Raw genomic sequence first — 16,650 nt, forward strand, 5'->3', positions numbered from 1 at the left:
CCTTGCCTTTTTACACTCTGTTCCGAACGTACTAGACGACCATTTCTTATAGCCTTTAGCCGTACCCTTATCCTACTCCTCTGTTGATGTAGAGGTTAATCCAGGCCCTGCAGTCCCATGCTCCACTCCCATTCCCCAGGCGCTCTCATTTGTTGACTTCTGTAACCGTAATAGCCTTGGTTTCATGCATGTTAACATTAGAAGCCTCCTCCCTAAGTTTGTTTTACTCACTGCTTTAGCACACTCTGTCAACCCGGATGTCCTAGCCGTGTCTGAATCCTGGCTTAGAAAGACCACCAAAAACCCTGAAATTTCCATCCCTAACTATAACATTTTCCGACAAGATAGAACTGCCAAAGGGGGCGGAGTTAGCCTACAGAGTTCTGTCTTACTATCCAGGTCGTGCCCAAACAATTTGGGCTTCTACTTGTAAAAATCCACCTTTCCGGAAACAAGTCTCTCACTGTTGCTGCTTGCTATAGACCACCTTCTGCCCCCAGCTGTGCCCTGGACACCATATGTGAATTGATTGCCCCCCATCTATCTTCAGAGCTCGTGCTGTTAGGTGACCTAAACTGGAACATGCTTAACACCCCGGCCATCCTACAATCTAAGCTTGATGCCCTCAATCTCACACAAATTATCAATGAACCTACCAGGTACAACCCCAAATCCGTAAACACGAGCACCTTCATAGATATCATCCTAACCAACCTGCCCTCCAAATACACCTCTGCTGTCTTCAACCAGGATCTCAGTGATCACTGCCTCATTGCCTGCGTCTATAATCGGTCTGTGGTCAAACGACCACTCCTCATCACTGTCAAACGCTCCCTAAAACACTTCAGCGAGCAGGCCTTTCTAATCGACCTGGCCCGGGTATCCTGGAAGGATATTGACCACATTCCGTCAGTAGAGGATGCCTGGTTATTCTTTAAAAGTGCTTTCCTCACCATCTTAAATTAGCATGCCCCATTCAAAAAATGTAGAACCAGGAACAGATATAGCCCTTGGTTCAAAAAAGTTCTGGGACACTGTAAAGTCCATGTAGAATAAGAGCACCTCCTCCCAGCTGCCTACTGCACTGAGGCTAGGAAACACTGTCACCACCGATAAATCCACGATAATTGAGAATTTCAATAAGCATTTTTCTACGGCTGGCCATGCTTTCCACCTGGCCACCCCTACCCCGGTCAACAGCCCTGCATCCCCCACAGCAACTTGCCCAATCTTCCCCCATTTCTCCTTCACCCAAATCCAGCTAGCTGATGTTCTGAAAGAGCGACAAAATCTGGACCCCTACAATTCAGCCGGGCTAGCCAATCTGGACCCTCTCTTTCTAAAATGATCTGCCGAAATTGTTACAACCCCTATTACTAGCCTGTTCAACCTCTCTGTTGTATCGTCTGAGATCCCCAAAGATTGGAAAGCTGCCCCGGTCATCCCCCTCTTGAAAGGGGGAGACACTCTAGACCCAAACTGTTACAGACCTATATCTATCCCAACCTGCCTTTCTAAGGTCTTCGAAAGCCAAGTTAACAAACAGATCACCGATCTTTTAGAATTTCACCGTACCTTCTCTGCTATGCAATCTGGTTTCTGAGCTGGTCATGGGTGCACCTCAGCCACGCTCAAGCTCCTAAATGATATCATAAGAGACAATACTGTGCAGCTGTATTCATCGACCTGTCCAAGGCTTTCGACTCTGTCAATCCCCGTATTCTTATCGGCAGACTCAACAGCCTTGGTTTCTCAAATGACTGCCTCACCTGCTTTACCAACTACTTCCCTGATAGAGTTCAGTGTGTCAAATCGGAGGGCCTGTTGTCCGGACCTCTGGCAGTCTCTATGGGGGTGCCACAGGGTTCAATCCTCGGGCCTACTCTTTTCTCTGTATACATCAATGATGTTGCTCTTGCTGCTGGTGATTCTCTGATCCACCTCTACGCAGACGACACCATTCTGTATACTTCTGGCCCCTCTTTGGACACTGTGTTAACTAACCTCCAGACAAGCTTCAATGCCATACAACTCTCCTTCCGCGGTCTCAAACTGCTCTTAAATTCAAGTAAAACTAAATGCTCTTCAACCGATGGCTGCCCATGCCTGCCCACCCGTCCAGCATCACTACTCTGGATGGTCCTGACTTAGAATATGTGGACAACTACAAGTACCTAGGTGTCTGGTTAGACTGTGAACTCTCCTTCCAGACTCCCATTAAGCATCTCCAATCCGAAATTAAATCTACAATCGGCGTCCTATTTTGCAACAAAGCATCCTTCACTCATGCTGCCAAACTTCGTAAAACTGACTATCCTACCGATCCTTGACTTTGGCGACGTCATTTACAAAATAGCCTCCAACACTCAGCAAACTGGATGCAGTCTATCACAGTGCCATCCGTTTCGTCACCAAAGCCCCATATACCACCCACCACTGCGACCTGTATGCTCTCGTTGGCTGGCCCTCGCTTCATATTCGTTGCCAAACCCACTGGCTCCAGGTCATCTAAGGTGGGGCTTTACCTAGCAAAGACTTATCTCAGCTCACTGGTCACCATAGCAGCACCCACCCGTAGCACGTGCTCCAGCAGGTATATTTCACTGGTCACCCCCAAAGGCAATTCCTACTTTGGTTGCCTTTCCTTCCAGTTCTGCTGCCAATGACTGGAACGAACTGCAAAAATCACTGAAGCTGGAGACTCATATCTCCCTCACTAACTTTAAGCACCAGCTGTCAGAGCAGCTCACAAATCACTGCACCCGTAAATAGCCCATCCAACTACCTCATTCCCATACTGTTATTTATTTTGCTCCTTTGCACCCTAGTATCTCTACTTGTACACTCATCTTCTGCACATCTTTCACTCCAGTGTTTAATTGCTATATTGTAATTATTTCGCTATTATGGCCTATTTATTGCCTTACCTCCCTTATCCTACTTCATTTGCACACACTGTATATAGATTTTTCTACTGTATTATTGACTGTTTGTTTGTTTATTCCATGTGTAACTCTGTTGTTTGTGTCGCATTGCTTTTCTTTATCTTGGCCAGGTCGCAGTTGTAAATGAGAACTTGTTCTCAACTAGCCTGCCTGGTTAAATAATAATAATAATATAAATATTTTTTTAACTTCTTCCTCTGCACCACTATCTTCTGTTTCTAATGGGAGGGATGGAGAGGACACGACATCATTCAGACCGTTGGTTTCCTGGGAACGGTTTGTCCATATGTCAATGTTTGAGTAATGCACGCACCTCTTAGTGGTGAGGTGAAGGCTGCGGTGGGAGGGAGGTGAAGGCTGCGGTGGGAGGGAGGTGAAGGCTGCGGTGGGAGGGAGGTGAAGGCTGCGGTGGGAGGGAGGGAGGTGAAGGCTGCGGTGGGAGGGAGGTGAAGGCTGCGGTGGGAGGGAGGTGAAGGCTGCGGTGGGAGGGAGAAATGGACTGGCACAGTGAGAGAGGCCTGTCTATGTAATTAATATAAATGTGCTCCAGGTCTCCTTTCTCCCTCATCCCGTCGGTCCCCACAGCAGCAGACTAGGATGGGATATGGAAATGAGATGTGGGCGGTAGGCAATCACACATGTACACATGTACACAACCCGAGAAACACTCACCACACACTGTCTGTTACACACCGCTGCCATCCTTAACTCATACTTTGTTTAGTGATTGTTTTCAGGGGAGCACACAATCCACACAACCCTCTTAACGCTCTCTGATGTACTGCTGGGATGATATTTATTTCCCCTGCCGTGTGTGTTCTCACCTGTTAGTCCTTCTGTCCATTGGTGCTGACTGTCACCAGCTGAAACACCAAGATGAATGAACCGTCTTAAGATTTTGAAGTGAGGGAGTTCAAGGATTACCACACACACACACTACCACACCCCCCACCCCCCACTATCTCTGAGTTGTTATTGTCATTTTTCTGCTTCTCTGCTCCTGATGATTGTCATGAAAAGACAAATCAATCCCCAGCTTTATTCTGGTTAAGTGTCATCTGGGTGTATTTAGAAAAGCTGTGAAGTTGTTAGCGATGATGCCAGTATTGTCATGTTTTCTTAGTGGTTCCCTCGTGATGGCTGTTGGCAGCACACACGTTGGGAGACAGTAGCCTATACAGAGACATGAGAAAACACACAGCTTAAGGAAACATACGGGGGCACACATTTATTGCACCCATACAACGCACACATTCCGCCACACTGCTGTGTGGCGGAATGTGTGTGTGCATGCATTTGTGCATGTGTGCATGCATTTGTGCATGTGTGCATGCATTTGTGCATTTAAGCTACATATTTGTTACACCCATGAACACACACTAGTTCACACAGACTATAATTCATTGTTAGGAAGTCTCAGGTAATTTAAATTGCAAATCAGTGCTGCCTTGTTCTCCATCTTTTGATTAATATTGTATTGTTTTACTGAGTAAAAATGCCACCAGTGTTTTTCATCCGATGCAAATAGAAAAAAATAAGAAACAGAAAGATCAGATCCAACAAAAAGTTCTCTCTAAACATTCATTAAGTCCTGTCTGTGTCGTCTCACCCGTCTCCACTCTGCCAGGCAGAGGAGGTGGACCCCCCCCCCCCCCCCCCGCATTGCCCTTTCCTTCCCTCTCACTCTCTCACACACAGATTCTGGGAAGTTCTTTAGGTCCTGAACTTCCCTTTCAATCAGCCACTAATTAAGAAGCAAAGCGAAGGGATTGTCTGGCTACGAGACAGGGGGACTTGCAGGTTGACTGAGAAAAGAGAGAGAACGAGAGAAGAGATGAGACTTTGCCCTGAGACCCTGCAATATCTTCAATTTGACATGTGCAGGATGAGTGAGAAAATAGAGAAAGGAGCCAGGGGGGAGAGGGAGGAAAGGAGCCAGGGGGGAGAGGGAGGAAAGGAGCCCGGGGGGAGAGGGAGGAAAGGAGCCAGGGGGGAGAGGGAGGAAAGGAGAACAAAATATGATCATTTGTTGATTTTATTTAACCAGGCAAGTCAATTAAGAACACATTCTTGTTCTATTCCCAGGGGTCATCTGTGGTTCTGTAAAGGTGATATTGAAGAGAAGTAATTGGTTAAAGTCACAGTTCTCTCTCATAGATTGTAGATCTATGGTTCAACTGAAGTCAATGCTGTTTTTCTATTGTGGCCGTATTCACACATGTACCTTGAAAAACAGAGTGCATAACTTGTGCACACACAGACTGATAGAACTTTGCACATTTTGGAATAGGCTATGACTTTTCCAAGTCAATGTGCTCTTTGAAAGTTCTATATGACCTTGTGTAGGCTACTTGAGTGAGTGGAGATTGGCAGGCAGGTGTGGGATGATAGTCTTAAGCCTTGCTCTTCACTCTCAGTCACAGATCGGCTGGCGCTCCGCTCAAAGTAAAAGAAAGGCAGAACCACGGCAGATAAACGAGGGCTTTTCTCACTGAAGCCGAGCGAGCAGCGTGCACAGCCTCTCTGATTTAAATGCAGAGGCCCTTTGAAAACAAATGAATTCAGAGCTGTTTTGTCCTACTTCCTGAGCAATACCGCTCAATTACAATTAGCCTTTTAACACACACGCACTGACTATAACACCTATGATAATGCTGCTCTCTCTGGTTGTAGGGTGTTGCTGTGGGTTCCCTGGACATTCCCCAGACGTTATCCTTGGCTGGACCCTTGGCTGGTGGTCTGGTTGAATACTTAGCCCATTCAGTGGTGTTTTGTTGGGCTCAGCCACCCCTCCACTCTGCCCCCCTCCTGGCTGGTGCTCAGGCTCCACTCAGGCCCCCCCCTGCCTCAACGCTGGCGATGTCAAGAGTCCCGAGTCCCCCTCCCCCCGCGGACATGTCCAGCGGCCCTGTGGCTGAGAGCTGGTGTTACACTCAGGTAAGCGTGGGGATTGGTGTGTGTGTGTGTGTACATGTATCTGTTTTTCTATGTAGAGTACTTACACCTGTCTGTCAGTCAGTCAGGACTGACAGACAGTGCTGGTGTTTTTGATAACAGCCTGTTTAAAGAAGAGGGATGTATTTGGATGTGTTTTTTTCTATTGATGCTTTTCATCTCTCTCTGTCCTTGCAAAATCATTTTTTGTTGCAGCTTTTTAATATCCTTTCTTCTTCCCCTGTTTGTTGTCAGTGTTTATTGAGATGAAAGGCAGGTTTGATGTGTGGTTTTGAAGTCCAGGCTGACCAACCAGCCACTTAGCTACCTGTATGGAATAGATAAATAAATTAAAGTAATCATGTCTGATTCCTGCTGTGTGTGTGTGTGTGTGTGTGTGTGTCCCTACCTCTGTTAGATCAAAGTGGTGAAGTTCTCTTACATGTGGACCATCAACAACTTCAGCTTCTGTCGCGAGGAGATGGGCGAGGTCATCAAGAGCTCCACCTTCTCTTCGGGAGCCAATGACAAGCTTAAATGGTGAGTGGAGGCGGGGCCAAGAAGTGGGCGCTATGGATAAGCCATAAGGGACTACAGGACCAATAGCTTGTCCATGATTGATCTGATTTAGACTCCTAAGTCTGTTGGACAGGGTTTGGTCTCTATTCTGTTGGACAGTTACTGAGCATAGTTGACTGACCTTGTCTCTGTATGACTGATGCTGATCCCTCCCTCTGTGTCCAGGTGTTTGCGTGTAAACCCTAAAGGCCTGGACGAGGAGAGTAAAGACTACCTGTCCCTCTACCTGCTCCTGGTCAGCTGTCCCAAGAGCGAGGTGCGTGCCAAGTTCAAGTTCTCCATCCTCAATGCCAAGGGAGAGGAGACTAAGGCTATGGGTAAGTCACACTTGATTTGAGTTGATTTGGATCCCCGTTAGCTAATGCCATGACGACAGCTAGTCTTCCTGGGTCCGACACATGACGAGAATGGCATTACAGACAAAAATACTTTAAAATGTACATGTATTTAAATAACATTAACTAGTAGACATTACAGACATTTAAAATACCTGGAAGGTAACAGTCAGTTCAGGTGTCAGTATCTGTCCAGTCATATGGTCAATCTTAGTAGAAGTACTTTTTAATGTTTTGCTTGGGAAATATCTATCCCCAACAACCCACCCTCTATAGGGTCAGTGGTGCTGTGCCATTGTAGTCCCATTGTGTACCTGGCTTGATATTATGCTGGTGTGAGAGAGGTAATGTGATAACAGAACTACTTATAACAATCCACTCTTGAACCTCTCAGCTCAAACCTGTAGCTTGGCAGTAGAAAATGGAAGACATGTTGACTAATAGGAACAAGGTTAGGAAGTTTCAGAGATGCATTACCGGTGTCTCTGAGGTTTACTAAGTGAGTGTGTGCATAGGAGGGGGTGAGGGAGCCAAAGTGTGTCTAATTCAGTGTGCGGGCCGAGGTGTTGATAGCCGTATGGGTGTGTGTAATCACTGCAGGTGGGATTCGTTCCCCCCCTGCATATTTAAATCAAAGTAGCATGGAGCAATTATTGTCTTCTGCCTCTTCTCTGGCTGATGAATTGGAAAGGAAACGTGTTTCTTCCAATGCCTACTCTTTTTAATTAGGTTATGTTATGGGGAGGAAAAGCAAACTTCTTTGGAATTGATTAGAGTGGGCCAGATGTGACCGCTTCCTGGTTATCAGGCTCTCTACCTGGTTGGTTGTCTCTCCTCCGGCACCCCGTCGAGCACAGGAAGTATGGGAGGAGGTGAGGAGAGGGGCAGAGGAGGAATGTTTATATCAGAGGTGTATGCAGCAAGACGGTTTACAACCCCCCGCAGTGCAGTTCGTGTAGAAAGGGAAATGGTTTTCCTGTTGAGAAACAACTACCGCGTGAACTCAACCCCTCACACTTTCACTCTCTCCGTTCTACACTCTACATCTTCATTGTGGCAGTGCTTTTTCACTCAACAACAACACGTTCACAAACACTACTGTTATGAAACAGGCCCTGCGCCGCATACTGTAATTGTGCATCAAGTTCACTTGAGAGGCTCTTAAGGTACAGTTAATGCATAGTTGGCTGTGCCCATTTTGCTGCACCACTCTAAGGGGGACAGCAGTAGCCTGCAAAGTAGGTAGCAAACACCACCTAGAGCCGTTTCATTCCTTCACTCGATCAGCTCACCTGAATCTGCCTCTCCACATGACCACTGAAAGAGATTAAAGATGGAGAATGTTGAGAAAAGTGGAGAAAATGTCATCTTCTGTTCTCCTCTTCGTGTCTCTGGGGGGGTTTGTTGTAAATTGTGGTCTTTGGTGGTAGACCCCCCCCAGACGCAACCCATCTTCCCCTCAGCTCTCTGCTCGCCTTGGCACTGGAGAAAATTACCCGTAGCCACCGTATTCGTGACAAGGGGCTTCAGCAAGCACTCCGTCTGAGAATATGGCAGTAAAGATAGCTCTATCTGTTCTGGATCATTTAGAATCCAATTAAATCCATGCCTCCTGAAGAGAACCCAGGCCAAATAAAAACAAAGTGCCTTAATTAAGAAGGCTGTGGCTCAGAGTGTGAGGACTGTTTATGTGGCATGTCACTGCCGGGGCTCTCCACACAGTCTCACAGGGCCACACACTCCACTGAAATGGATAGTAAGACCAAGTACAGATTGCTGTGATACATAGCTAAATAAACAGATATGTAGGTGGTTAGAAATATGGTTAAAGATTATTGTGAGTAATGTAAAGGTGCTGCATATATCATTTGCTGCCTTAAACATGAACTGTTTCAAGTGGATCTAATCTTTAACCTTATACTGTTCAGCCACCCCCACCTGAATAGAGGGCCTCAATCAGTAATGTATGTTGGTCTCCTCTGTTGGTCTCCGATGGTGTTACTGCCTGCTAATGGAGATAGATTTGGGCTCCACTGGCAACCCCCCCACCTCTCTCTCTCCCCCGAACATCCTCTCTTCTCCGCCACATCATTTCTCTCCCTGGCTTAGTCGCTAGCTAGCTGGCTCTCCTGTGGGATTGTGGATGAACGGTTTGTAACGTGTCTCTTGGCACCCCCCCCCCCCCCCCCCTCCTGTGCCAGATAAAGCAGCCTGCTGGCAGACACACTGCTGCACTGACAGCTCTGAGAACACAGAGAGGAAGTCTCCTGCTATATGGTGGTGGTGGCTAGGGTTTATTTAAATGGGCCAGAGCTGAGGGTTCCTCTCAGACAGTGGGCTTTGTAGTGCTGTTTAGGTACTAAGTGCTAAGGAGAGGTTATGTCTCCAGTGTGTTTGGTCACAGGCTCAAGTTCAGGTTCATTTGCTGTGTGTACACAGGTCTTCATACACTGTATATTTTAAAATAACCATCTCATTTGCCAGTGCAGTGTTTGTGGTGTTGTGGTTAGTGTCTTTAGTTCCACATGGTCTCCTGGCTGATTGAAACCTCTGTCTGAATGCTTGTCTGTGGTTGTCAGAGCTGGTTGCCCGCGGTAACTGATGGGGGCGGTCAGGCATTCAGTGTGGTTGTGTTGTGGGAAGAGTCATTGGACAGTCTTTACATAATCACATATCCACACGGCTAGAAGGAACGTCGTTACACATGTTTGTGCTGACACTTGCTTATAGAGCTCATTATTCAATAGAGATGAGATTTTCTTCGGAAATGGTGTGTGTGTGTGTGCGCGCGCCTGCTTTCCTGGTTATATGTCAGCCTATGTAGGTGTGTGGGGGTTGATGCAAATGCAGGTACTCCATTACACATACTGAAGCGTTGTCTATCATGCTGTTAGACATGGGACTGTATGTGTTGTGTACTGTATTTAATGAATGGGATTTAGACTAAAGGGCAGCAGTTGAAGTGGAGGGAAGAAGTGGGATGTAGGCAGTAGTGTTTGGGAGGATGGGGTTGGAGTGTGTGTCTGTATATGAAGTTCTAGGTGTGTGAATGTTTGATTGTGTTTGTGTAATGGGGAAAATCTCCAGGCTCCTTTTGGGATTCTCTAAACCTCCTTCCAGAGAACAGATGATCAGAGGGATGGAGGGATTAGAGTTGTGTTTTGAACTGATGTACATACTGTACATTACACTTTCTCTGTCATGTCTGCACACACACATTCTTAGTGTGACCAACACTATTGAGTAGTGCTCCTCTGTTGGCCCGGAGTGTGTGATGTTTGCCAGCCAGTCTTCTGGGTGACCTTCTCACTGTGTGTGTCAACCAGGCCCCTGAGCCACAGCCTGAATATGTATGCTATGCTCTCTAAAACACTCTGGCTCTCCTCTCTCTGGCTCGCTCTGACTCCATCTTTCCCTTCTCCTCGCTGAAACTTTGTCCCTGTCTCTCTCGCCTTCCTATTTTTTTCCTTTATCTCTGTCTCACTTCATCGATCTACATATCTCACCTCACATACCACCTCTGTGCCTGCACTGTTAGTGACAAGCTTCTATCCACTGTTTGAGTGACCTGCTTCCATCGCTGGTCTTCTCACTCCTCCTCCTCCTCTCCTATTTGTCATTCCTGGTGTGTTGCTCCCCTCCTGACTTGGTGGCCCAGCCTGCTGTGACCCGACCATGACCACATGCGATCTGACCTGAGGTTGATCCCATGGCAGTCTGAGGTTCTGGTCCTGCTCAGGAGACCCAGTGGAGGCAGCAGGGTCAGCTGAGCCAGCTGAGCTCAGCTTAATACACACACACACACACACGCATACACTCACACACACAAACGCACAGGCGCGTGCACACAGACATACACCTTAGTGTGGAGAGTGAGCAGGGACTGAGCAGTAGAGGAGAAATCTCACCTCTCTCCCTCTTCCTGCCGTTGGACTCCTCTCACCCTTTCTTCTCTGTGCTCCCGTTCCGTCCCTCCCTCCTCCCACCGTCCTCACACCTCACTTAGGCTGAGACCCAGCCCTGTAGGAAGTTGTCACAGGCTGTTGGTCTTCTTCCATATACCCTGATAACACACAGAACAATCCCTCCACCACACAGCGAGAGGAGCTGCTGGTCTTCTTCCACATACCCTGATAACACACAGAACAATCCCTCCACCACACAGGGAGAGGAGCTGCTGGTCTTCTTCCATGTACCCTGATAACACACAGAACAATCCCTCCACCACACAGGGAGAGGAGCTGCTGGTCTTCTTCCATGTACCCTGATAACACACAGAACAATCCCTCCACCACACAGGGAGAGGAGCTGCTGGTCTTCTTCCATGTACCCTGATAACACACAGAACAATCCCTCCACCACACAGGGAGAGGAGCTGCTGGTCTTCTTCCATGTACCCTGATAACACACAGAACAATCCCTCCACCACACAGGGAGAGGAGCTGCTGGTCTTCTTCCATGTACCCTGATAACACACAGAACAATCCCTCCACCACACAGGGAGAGGAGCTGCTGGTCTTCTTCCATATACCCTGATAACACACAGAACAATCCCTCCACCACACAGGGAGAGGAGCTGCTGGTCTTCTTCCATGTACCCTGATAACACACAGAACAATCCCTCCACCACACAGGGAGAGGGGCTGCTGGTCTTCTTCCATGTATCCTGATAACACACAGAACAATCCCTCCACCACACAGGGAGAGGAGCTGCTGGTCTTCTTCCATGTACCCTGATAACACACAGAACAATCCCTCCACCACACAGGGAGAGGAGCTGCTGGCCAGGGGACCATGCCTGATTCTCTCTCACATATCGGAAAGGAAATGGAGAAAAGGCAGACTGAAAGATTTGAGACGAACAGGCAGATGAGGATAAGACAAAGATGCAGTGCTTTTGCTCTGTGTGTTTGTGTATCCAACCATACACTCCTTGGCATGTCAAGTCCATAAAAGTTTGACGTGGCTTTCAACAACACAGGTTTAAGACGAGTGAGAAACTGACGCAAAGCCTTTAAATGAAAGTCTTCTGACATCAGTTCCTATTATGCAGAGAGGAAAAGAGGAGAGTGACGATGAATAAAGTAGGGAAAAAAAGAGGAGAGAAAAGAGCCTTTGGAGTGTTTGGATTTCTGTCAGTCTGAGAGGGTGGCTGTCAGGGCCTGTTTGTAGCCCGTCTCTAGAGGAGGGATTAGAGGGAGAGGACCCCCTGATTGAGCACTGGGGTGGAGAACTGGATATGCGCTCAACTCCACCACTGCCTGCATGCATCCCAAATGACAGCATGTTCCCTATTCTATATAGGCCATAGGGCTCTGATCAACGTAGTGCACTATAAAGGGAATAGGGTGCCATTTGGAACGCAGCCCCTGCCTGCCTGGTTGACTACTGTACCCACCACTGCATCATACCGCTGCTGGTGAATTTCACATAGAGCTTTCAGCAGAGCTGTTACCCCATCTGAATGTCTTCCACTTGGATATGGCAGGAGATATCTTAAGGCTTGGACACCAGTAGCGTTTGCTGGCCGATGGTGCTCGGCACCCCTGCACAGAGTTCTGGCTGTAATTTGCTAACCGATTCTTCATGTAGAATCGCGTGAAAACGTCTGCAGCCAGACGTCCATCAGTGGGTGGTTCCTAAAACACACCACGACGAAAGAGCGGCAGACGGGCCGTCGGCCTGGTGTGTGTGGTTCTCTAGACCCCAGGGATCCTCATCCTATATGGCAGGGGGGGCCTGCCCTACATGAGGGGCCTGCCCTACAGGAGCTTCTTAGATGGGATCCTGTCATTCTATACATGACCAGGGATCTTTATGTGAAGTTTCATTGGAGATCTTTGAGAGGGTCTTGGAGGAGTAAAATGTCTGGGCAGGGAATTCATTGTGATCTGACTTGGCAGACTCTTTGGTCCTGAGTCATTTATAGTGAAGTGAGTGCATTTATATTTGTAGTATGTGATCCCTGAGGGACTTGAACCCATGACCTTTGCGTTGTTAGCATCGGTCTTACCAACTGGGCCATCAGAACCACTATGGTACAGCAGCGTCTCTGACTCTAGTTATTGTGTTATGTACGCTGAGTATGTCCTCAGTGGTTGTGTCCCAAATAACACCCTATTCCCTATGTAGTGCACTACTTTTGTAGTACACTATATAGGGAAAAAGTGGCCATTCTGGACGCAGCCAGTGTATGTACGTATTCCTGGTGAAGGACCGCATGAAGGCATTTCTCTTGTGTGTTTGTAGTGCACAGAACCCTCCCTGCCTCTTCTCAGGCAGACATACTTGGCAATCCATAAGCACTTTATAATGGGATGCTTTGATCCCTGCTTTTTCCACCTGCTTATCGTGCCTGTGTGTGTGTGTGCCAGAGATGAGGGAGTGTATGAAAAATGTCTCTGTGGAGTGTGGCATTGTTTTCTTATGAGGTGTTAAAAGTCCCCTGCAGGTGACACTTCCTTCATTCAACCTCCTGTCTGGCTGTGCTCACTCACTTTCTCCTTTCTCATGGTCATGACAGACACACGTGCACTAACTGTCTGTGTTGTTCCCTTTTACAGAGAGCCAAAGGGCATACCGGTTTGTCCAGGGGAAGGACTGGGGCTTTAAGAAATTCATCAGGAGAGACTTCCTGCTGGACGAGGCCAATGGGCTGCTGCCTGACGACAAGCTCACTCTCTTCTGTGAGGTAGGACACAAGTTCACACAACATAGAGATACAGGTAACTGACAAAATAAAGTAAATGAGGGATTCAAAGTATATTGAAAGCAGGTGCTTCCACACAGATGTGGTTTCTGAGTTAATTAAGAAATTAACATCCCATCATGCTTAGGGTCATGTATAAAAAAGCCCAGTTGTTGATTATTTTGTCTACCCTGGCTAGAATAATGGATGTCAGTGACTTTGAAAGAGGGTCTCAATGGAGCATATGGGGTTAAAGGGTGTGTGTCAGTCACCAGATCTCAACCCAATTGAACACTTTAAATTAGATTCTGGAGTGGCGCCTGAGACTGCGTTTTCCACCACCGTCAACAAAACACCAAATGATGGAATTTCTGGTGGAAGAATGGTGTCGCATCCCTCCAATAGAGTTCAAGACACTAGTAGAAATCTATGATAAGGCACGTTGAAGCTGTTCTTGTTCGTGGGGCACAATGCCCTATAATGTTGGCTGTTAGATGTATCTCTATAGACGGGTTGGTTGTTTAGCAACTACATCGACTTGTGTTCAACTATGGGGCAAAACGGACAGGGTTGGCTAAAATTGTTGATAACATGTAAACAATATTTTGTCCCCAATGTTTATTGAAAACCTAAATGAAGTTGCACAATGAGAACTTGTCTCTCAAATACTTTGTTGCGGTTGTTGGTTGACTAGCTAGATAGCAAATTCTTTACCATGTTAGTATAGATGTGAAATCAGTCAAAACACTTCAAAACAAGGCATGGTATCAAGATCAAATGAGCTGAAACGAGACACGTGCACTTCACCACATCCTAGTTTCTTGTCGTTGTTGCTAGCAATCTGACCATAACACACGGCCTTATGCCCCTTTGAAGTGGCACACAGCTAACCCGTTTATAGGACACGCACAGCTAACCCGTTTATAGGACACGCACAGCTAACCCGTTTATAGGACACGCACAGCTAACCCGTTTATAGGACACGCACGGCTAACCCGTTTATAGGACACGCACGGCTAACCCGTTTATAGGACACGCACGGCTAACCCGTTTATAGGACACGCACGGCTAACCCGTTTATAGGACACGCACGGCTAACCCGTTTATAGGACACGCACGGCTAACCCGTTTATAGGACACGCACGGCTAACCCGTTTATGGGACACGCACGGCTAACCCGTTTATGGGACACGCACGGCTAACCCGTTTATGGGACACGCACGGCTAACCCGTTTATGGGACACGCACGGCTAACCCGTTTATGGGACACGCACGGCTAACCCGTTTATGGGACACGCACGGCTAACCCGTTTATGGGACACGCACGGCTAACCCGTTTATGGGACACGCACGGCTAACCCGTTTATGGGACGGACGGACGGCTAACCCGTTTATGGGACGGACGGACGGCTAACCCGTTTATGGGACGGACGCACTGCTAACCCGTTTATGGGACGGACGCACTGCTACACTGGGACTAGGGCCAGGAGTCTGTCCTAACCATGTGACCTGACCAGGAAAACCTCATGGGTCATCACTAGTTGCCACAGTCATAAACCCGTCTATTTCTGCAATTACTCTTCGCCAACCCTAACATCACTCCTAACCTTATGCCTAACTTTTTAAATTAAGACCAAAAAGCTCTGTGCTGATTCTTATTCCGTCAGTTTGTCAGTAGGGCTCAGGTCAGATGCTATAGTTTTGGGCTAGATTATATCCCCTGTTATTACTAGGCTGTAACAGAGGGGGCAGCAGAGGTCAACCATCTCTCTCTCTGTGTCGCCCCCCCTGTTGGATGGGGCAACAGAGTAGAGGTGAACTTCCTGGATATGTTAATGTTCTCGTTGTCATGCATGCGCCCATAAATGTTTAAAAAGCATGGTGGTGGCTGTTTAAAGCAAACCTAATTAACCCTGCGGGTATGGTGCTGGAATCCATGTCTTGAAGTTTCCCCCTGTTTGTTACGAGAGAGAGAGGAGCGATGTGCAAGTCTGTTTAAAGTGCTTCCATACTGGGCCTATTGACAGAGCAGTAGGAGAGGCATAGCAGCTACTACAGAGCTGTGTGTGTGTGTGTGTGTGTGTGTGTGTGTGTGTGTGTGTGTGTGTGTGTGTGTGTGCGCGTGCGTGTACTGTGCGTGTACTGTGCGCGTGCGTGTACTGTGTGTGTGACTGCGTGTACTGTGTGTGTGTGTGTGACTGCGTGTACTGTGTGTGTGTGTGACTGCGTGTACTGTGTGTGTGTGTGACTGCGCGTACTGTGTGTGACTGCGCGTACTGTGTGTGTGTGTGACTGCGCGTACTGTGTGTGTGTGACTGCGCGTACTGTGTGTGACTGCGTGTACTGTGTGTGTGTGACTGTGTGTGACTGCGCGTACTGTGTGTGACTGCATGTACTGTGTGTGTGTGTGACTGCGCGTACTGTGTGTGTGTGTGTGACTGCGTGTACTGTGTGTGCATGCACAAGTGCCTGTGTATGTGAGAGAGGCTTGGCATAGAGAGTACTTCCAACACAGCCCTCCCCAGTGGTGTTAGGCTGCTGGTTGGTTATAGTCCTGGGTGGCTGCCCCTCTCTTCTGTAAATCTCTGGTAATTACACCAGCTCCATTAATGAGGAAACCCATGTGGATTTGGCTGGGCGGTACACTGTATTTTACTATATACCAGCATTGATGCAGGGACCGGTTTAGGTTTTTACTTTAACTTCTATAACAGTATTTGAATGTTTGGTTTGTAATATGCCATGTGTAATGTCCATTTCCTCGCAGACCTAGCCCTGCCCTGTCTCACTCAAGGAGCTCATTTGTTGTTGCTTGACAACAAGACACTTGTGTTCAGTCTACGTGTTCAATGCAGCACATGCTACAATGTTGATGACATCGATGTTTCCACTTAGCTTCTTAATATAAATCCACAAGCGTTCTATAAATAAACTATGAGTTGAGTTTCTTACAACCAGACCTCAACCTCAACGAACACCTTTGGGATGAATTGGAACACTGACTGCAAGCCAGGCCTAATTGCCCAACATCAGTGCCCGATCTCACTAATGCTCTTGTGGCTGAATGGAAGCAAGTCCCCGCAGCAATGTTCCAACATCTAGTGGAAAGCCTTCCCAGAAGAGTGGTGGCTGTTTATAGCAGCAAAGTGGGGGGACCATCTCCATATTA

At 47.6% G+C, this 16,650-nt stretch overlaps 1 protein-coding gene across 2 annotated transcripts in view; it reads left to right on the forward strand.

The window, feature by feature from the left end:
* Positions 1-13,531, forward strand: part of LOC115171535 (speckle-type POZ protein A) — a 49,227-nt gene extending 35,696 nt beyond the window's left edge. For both annotated transcript variants that reach the window (XM_029728467.1, XM_029728466.1), the window contains exons 3-6: positions 5,619-5,882; positions 6,298-6,419; positions 6,624-6,775; positions 13,357-13,531. In XM_029728467.1, the coding sequence (XP_029584327.1) occupies positions 5,805-5,882; positions 6,298-6,419; positions 6,624-6,775; positions 13,357-13,526 (522 nt within the window). In that variant the 5' untranslated portion in view covers positions 5,619-5,804 and the 3' untranslated portion in view covers positions 13,527-13,531. The remainder of the gene's footprint in view (positions 1-5,618; positions 5,883-6,297; positions 6,420-6,623; positions 6,776-13,356) is intronic.
* Positions 13,532-16,650: the final 3,119 nt, after the last annotated feature.

The sequence above is a fragment of the Salmo trutta genome, chromosome 32, assembly GCF_901001165.1.
Source record: "Salmo trutta chromosome 32, fSalTru1.1, whole genome shotgun sequence".
Lineage (NCBI taxonomy): Eukaryota > Metazoa > Chordata > Actinopteri > Salmoniformes > Salmonidae > Salmo > Salmo trutta.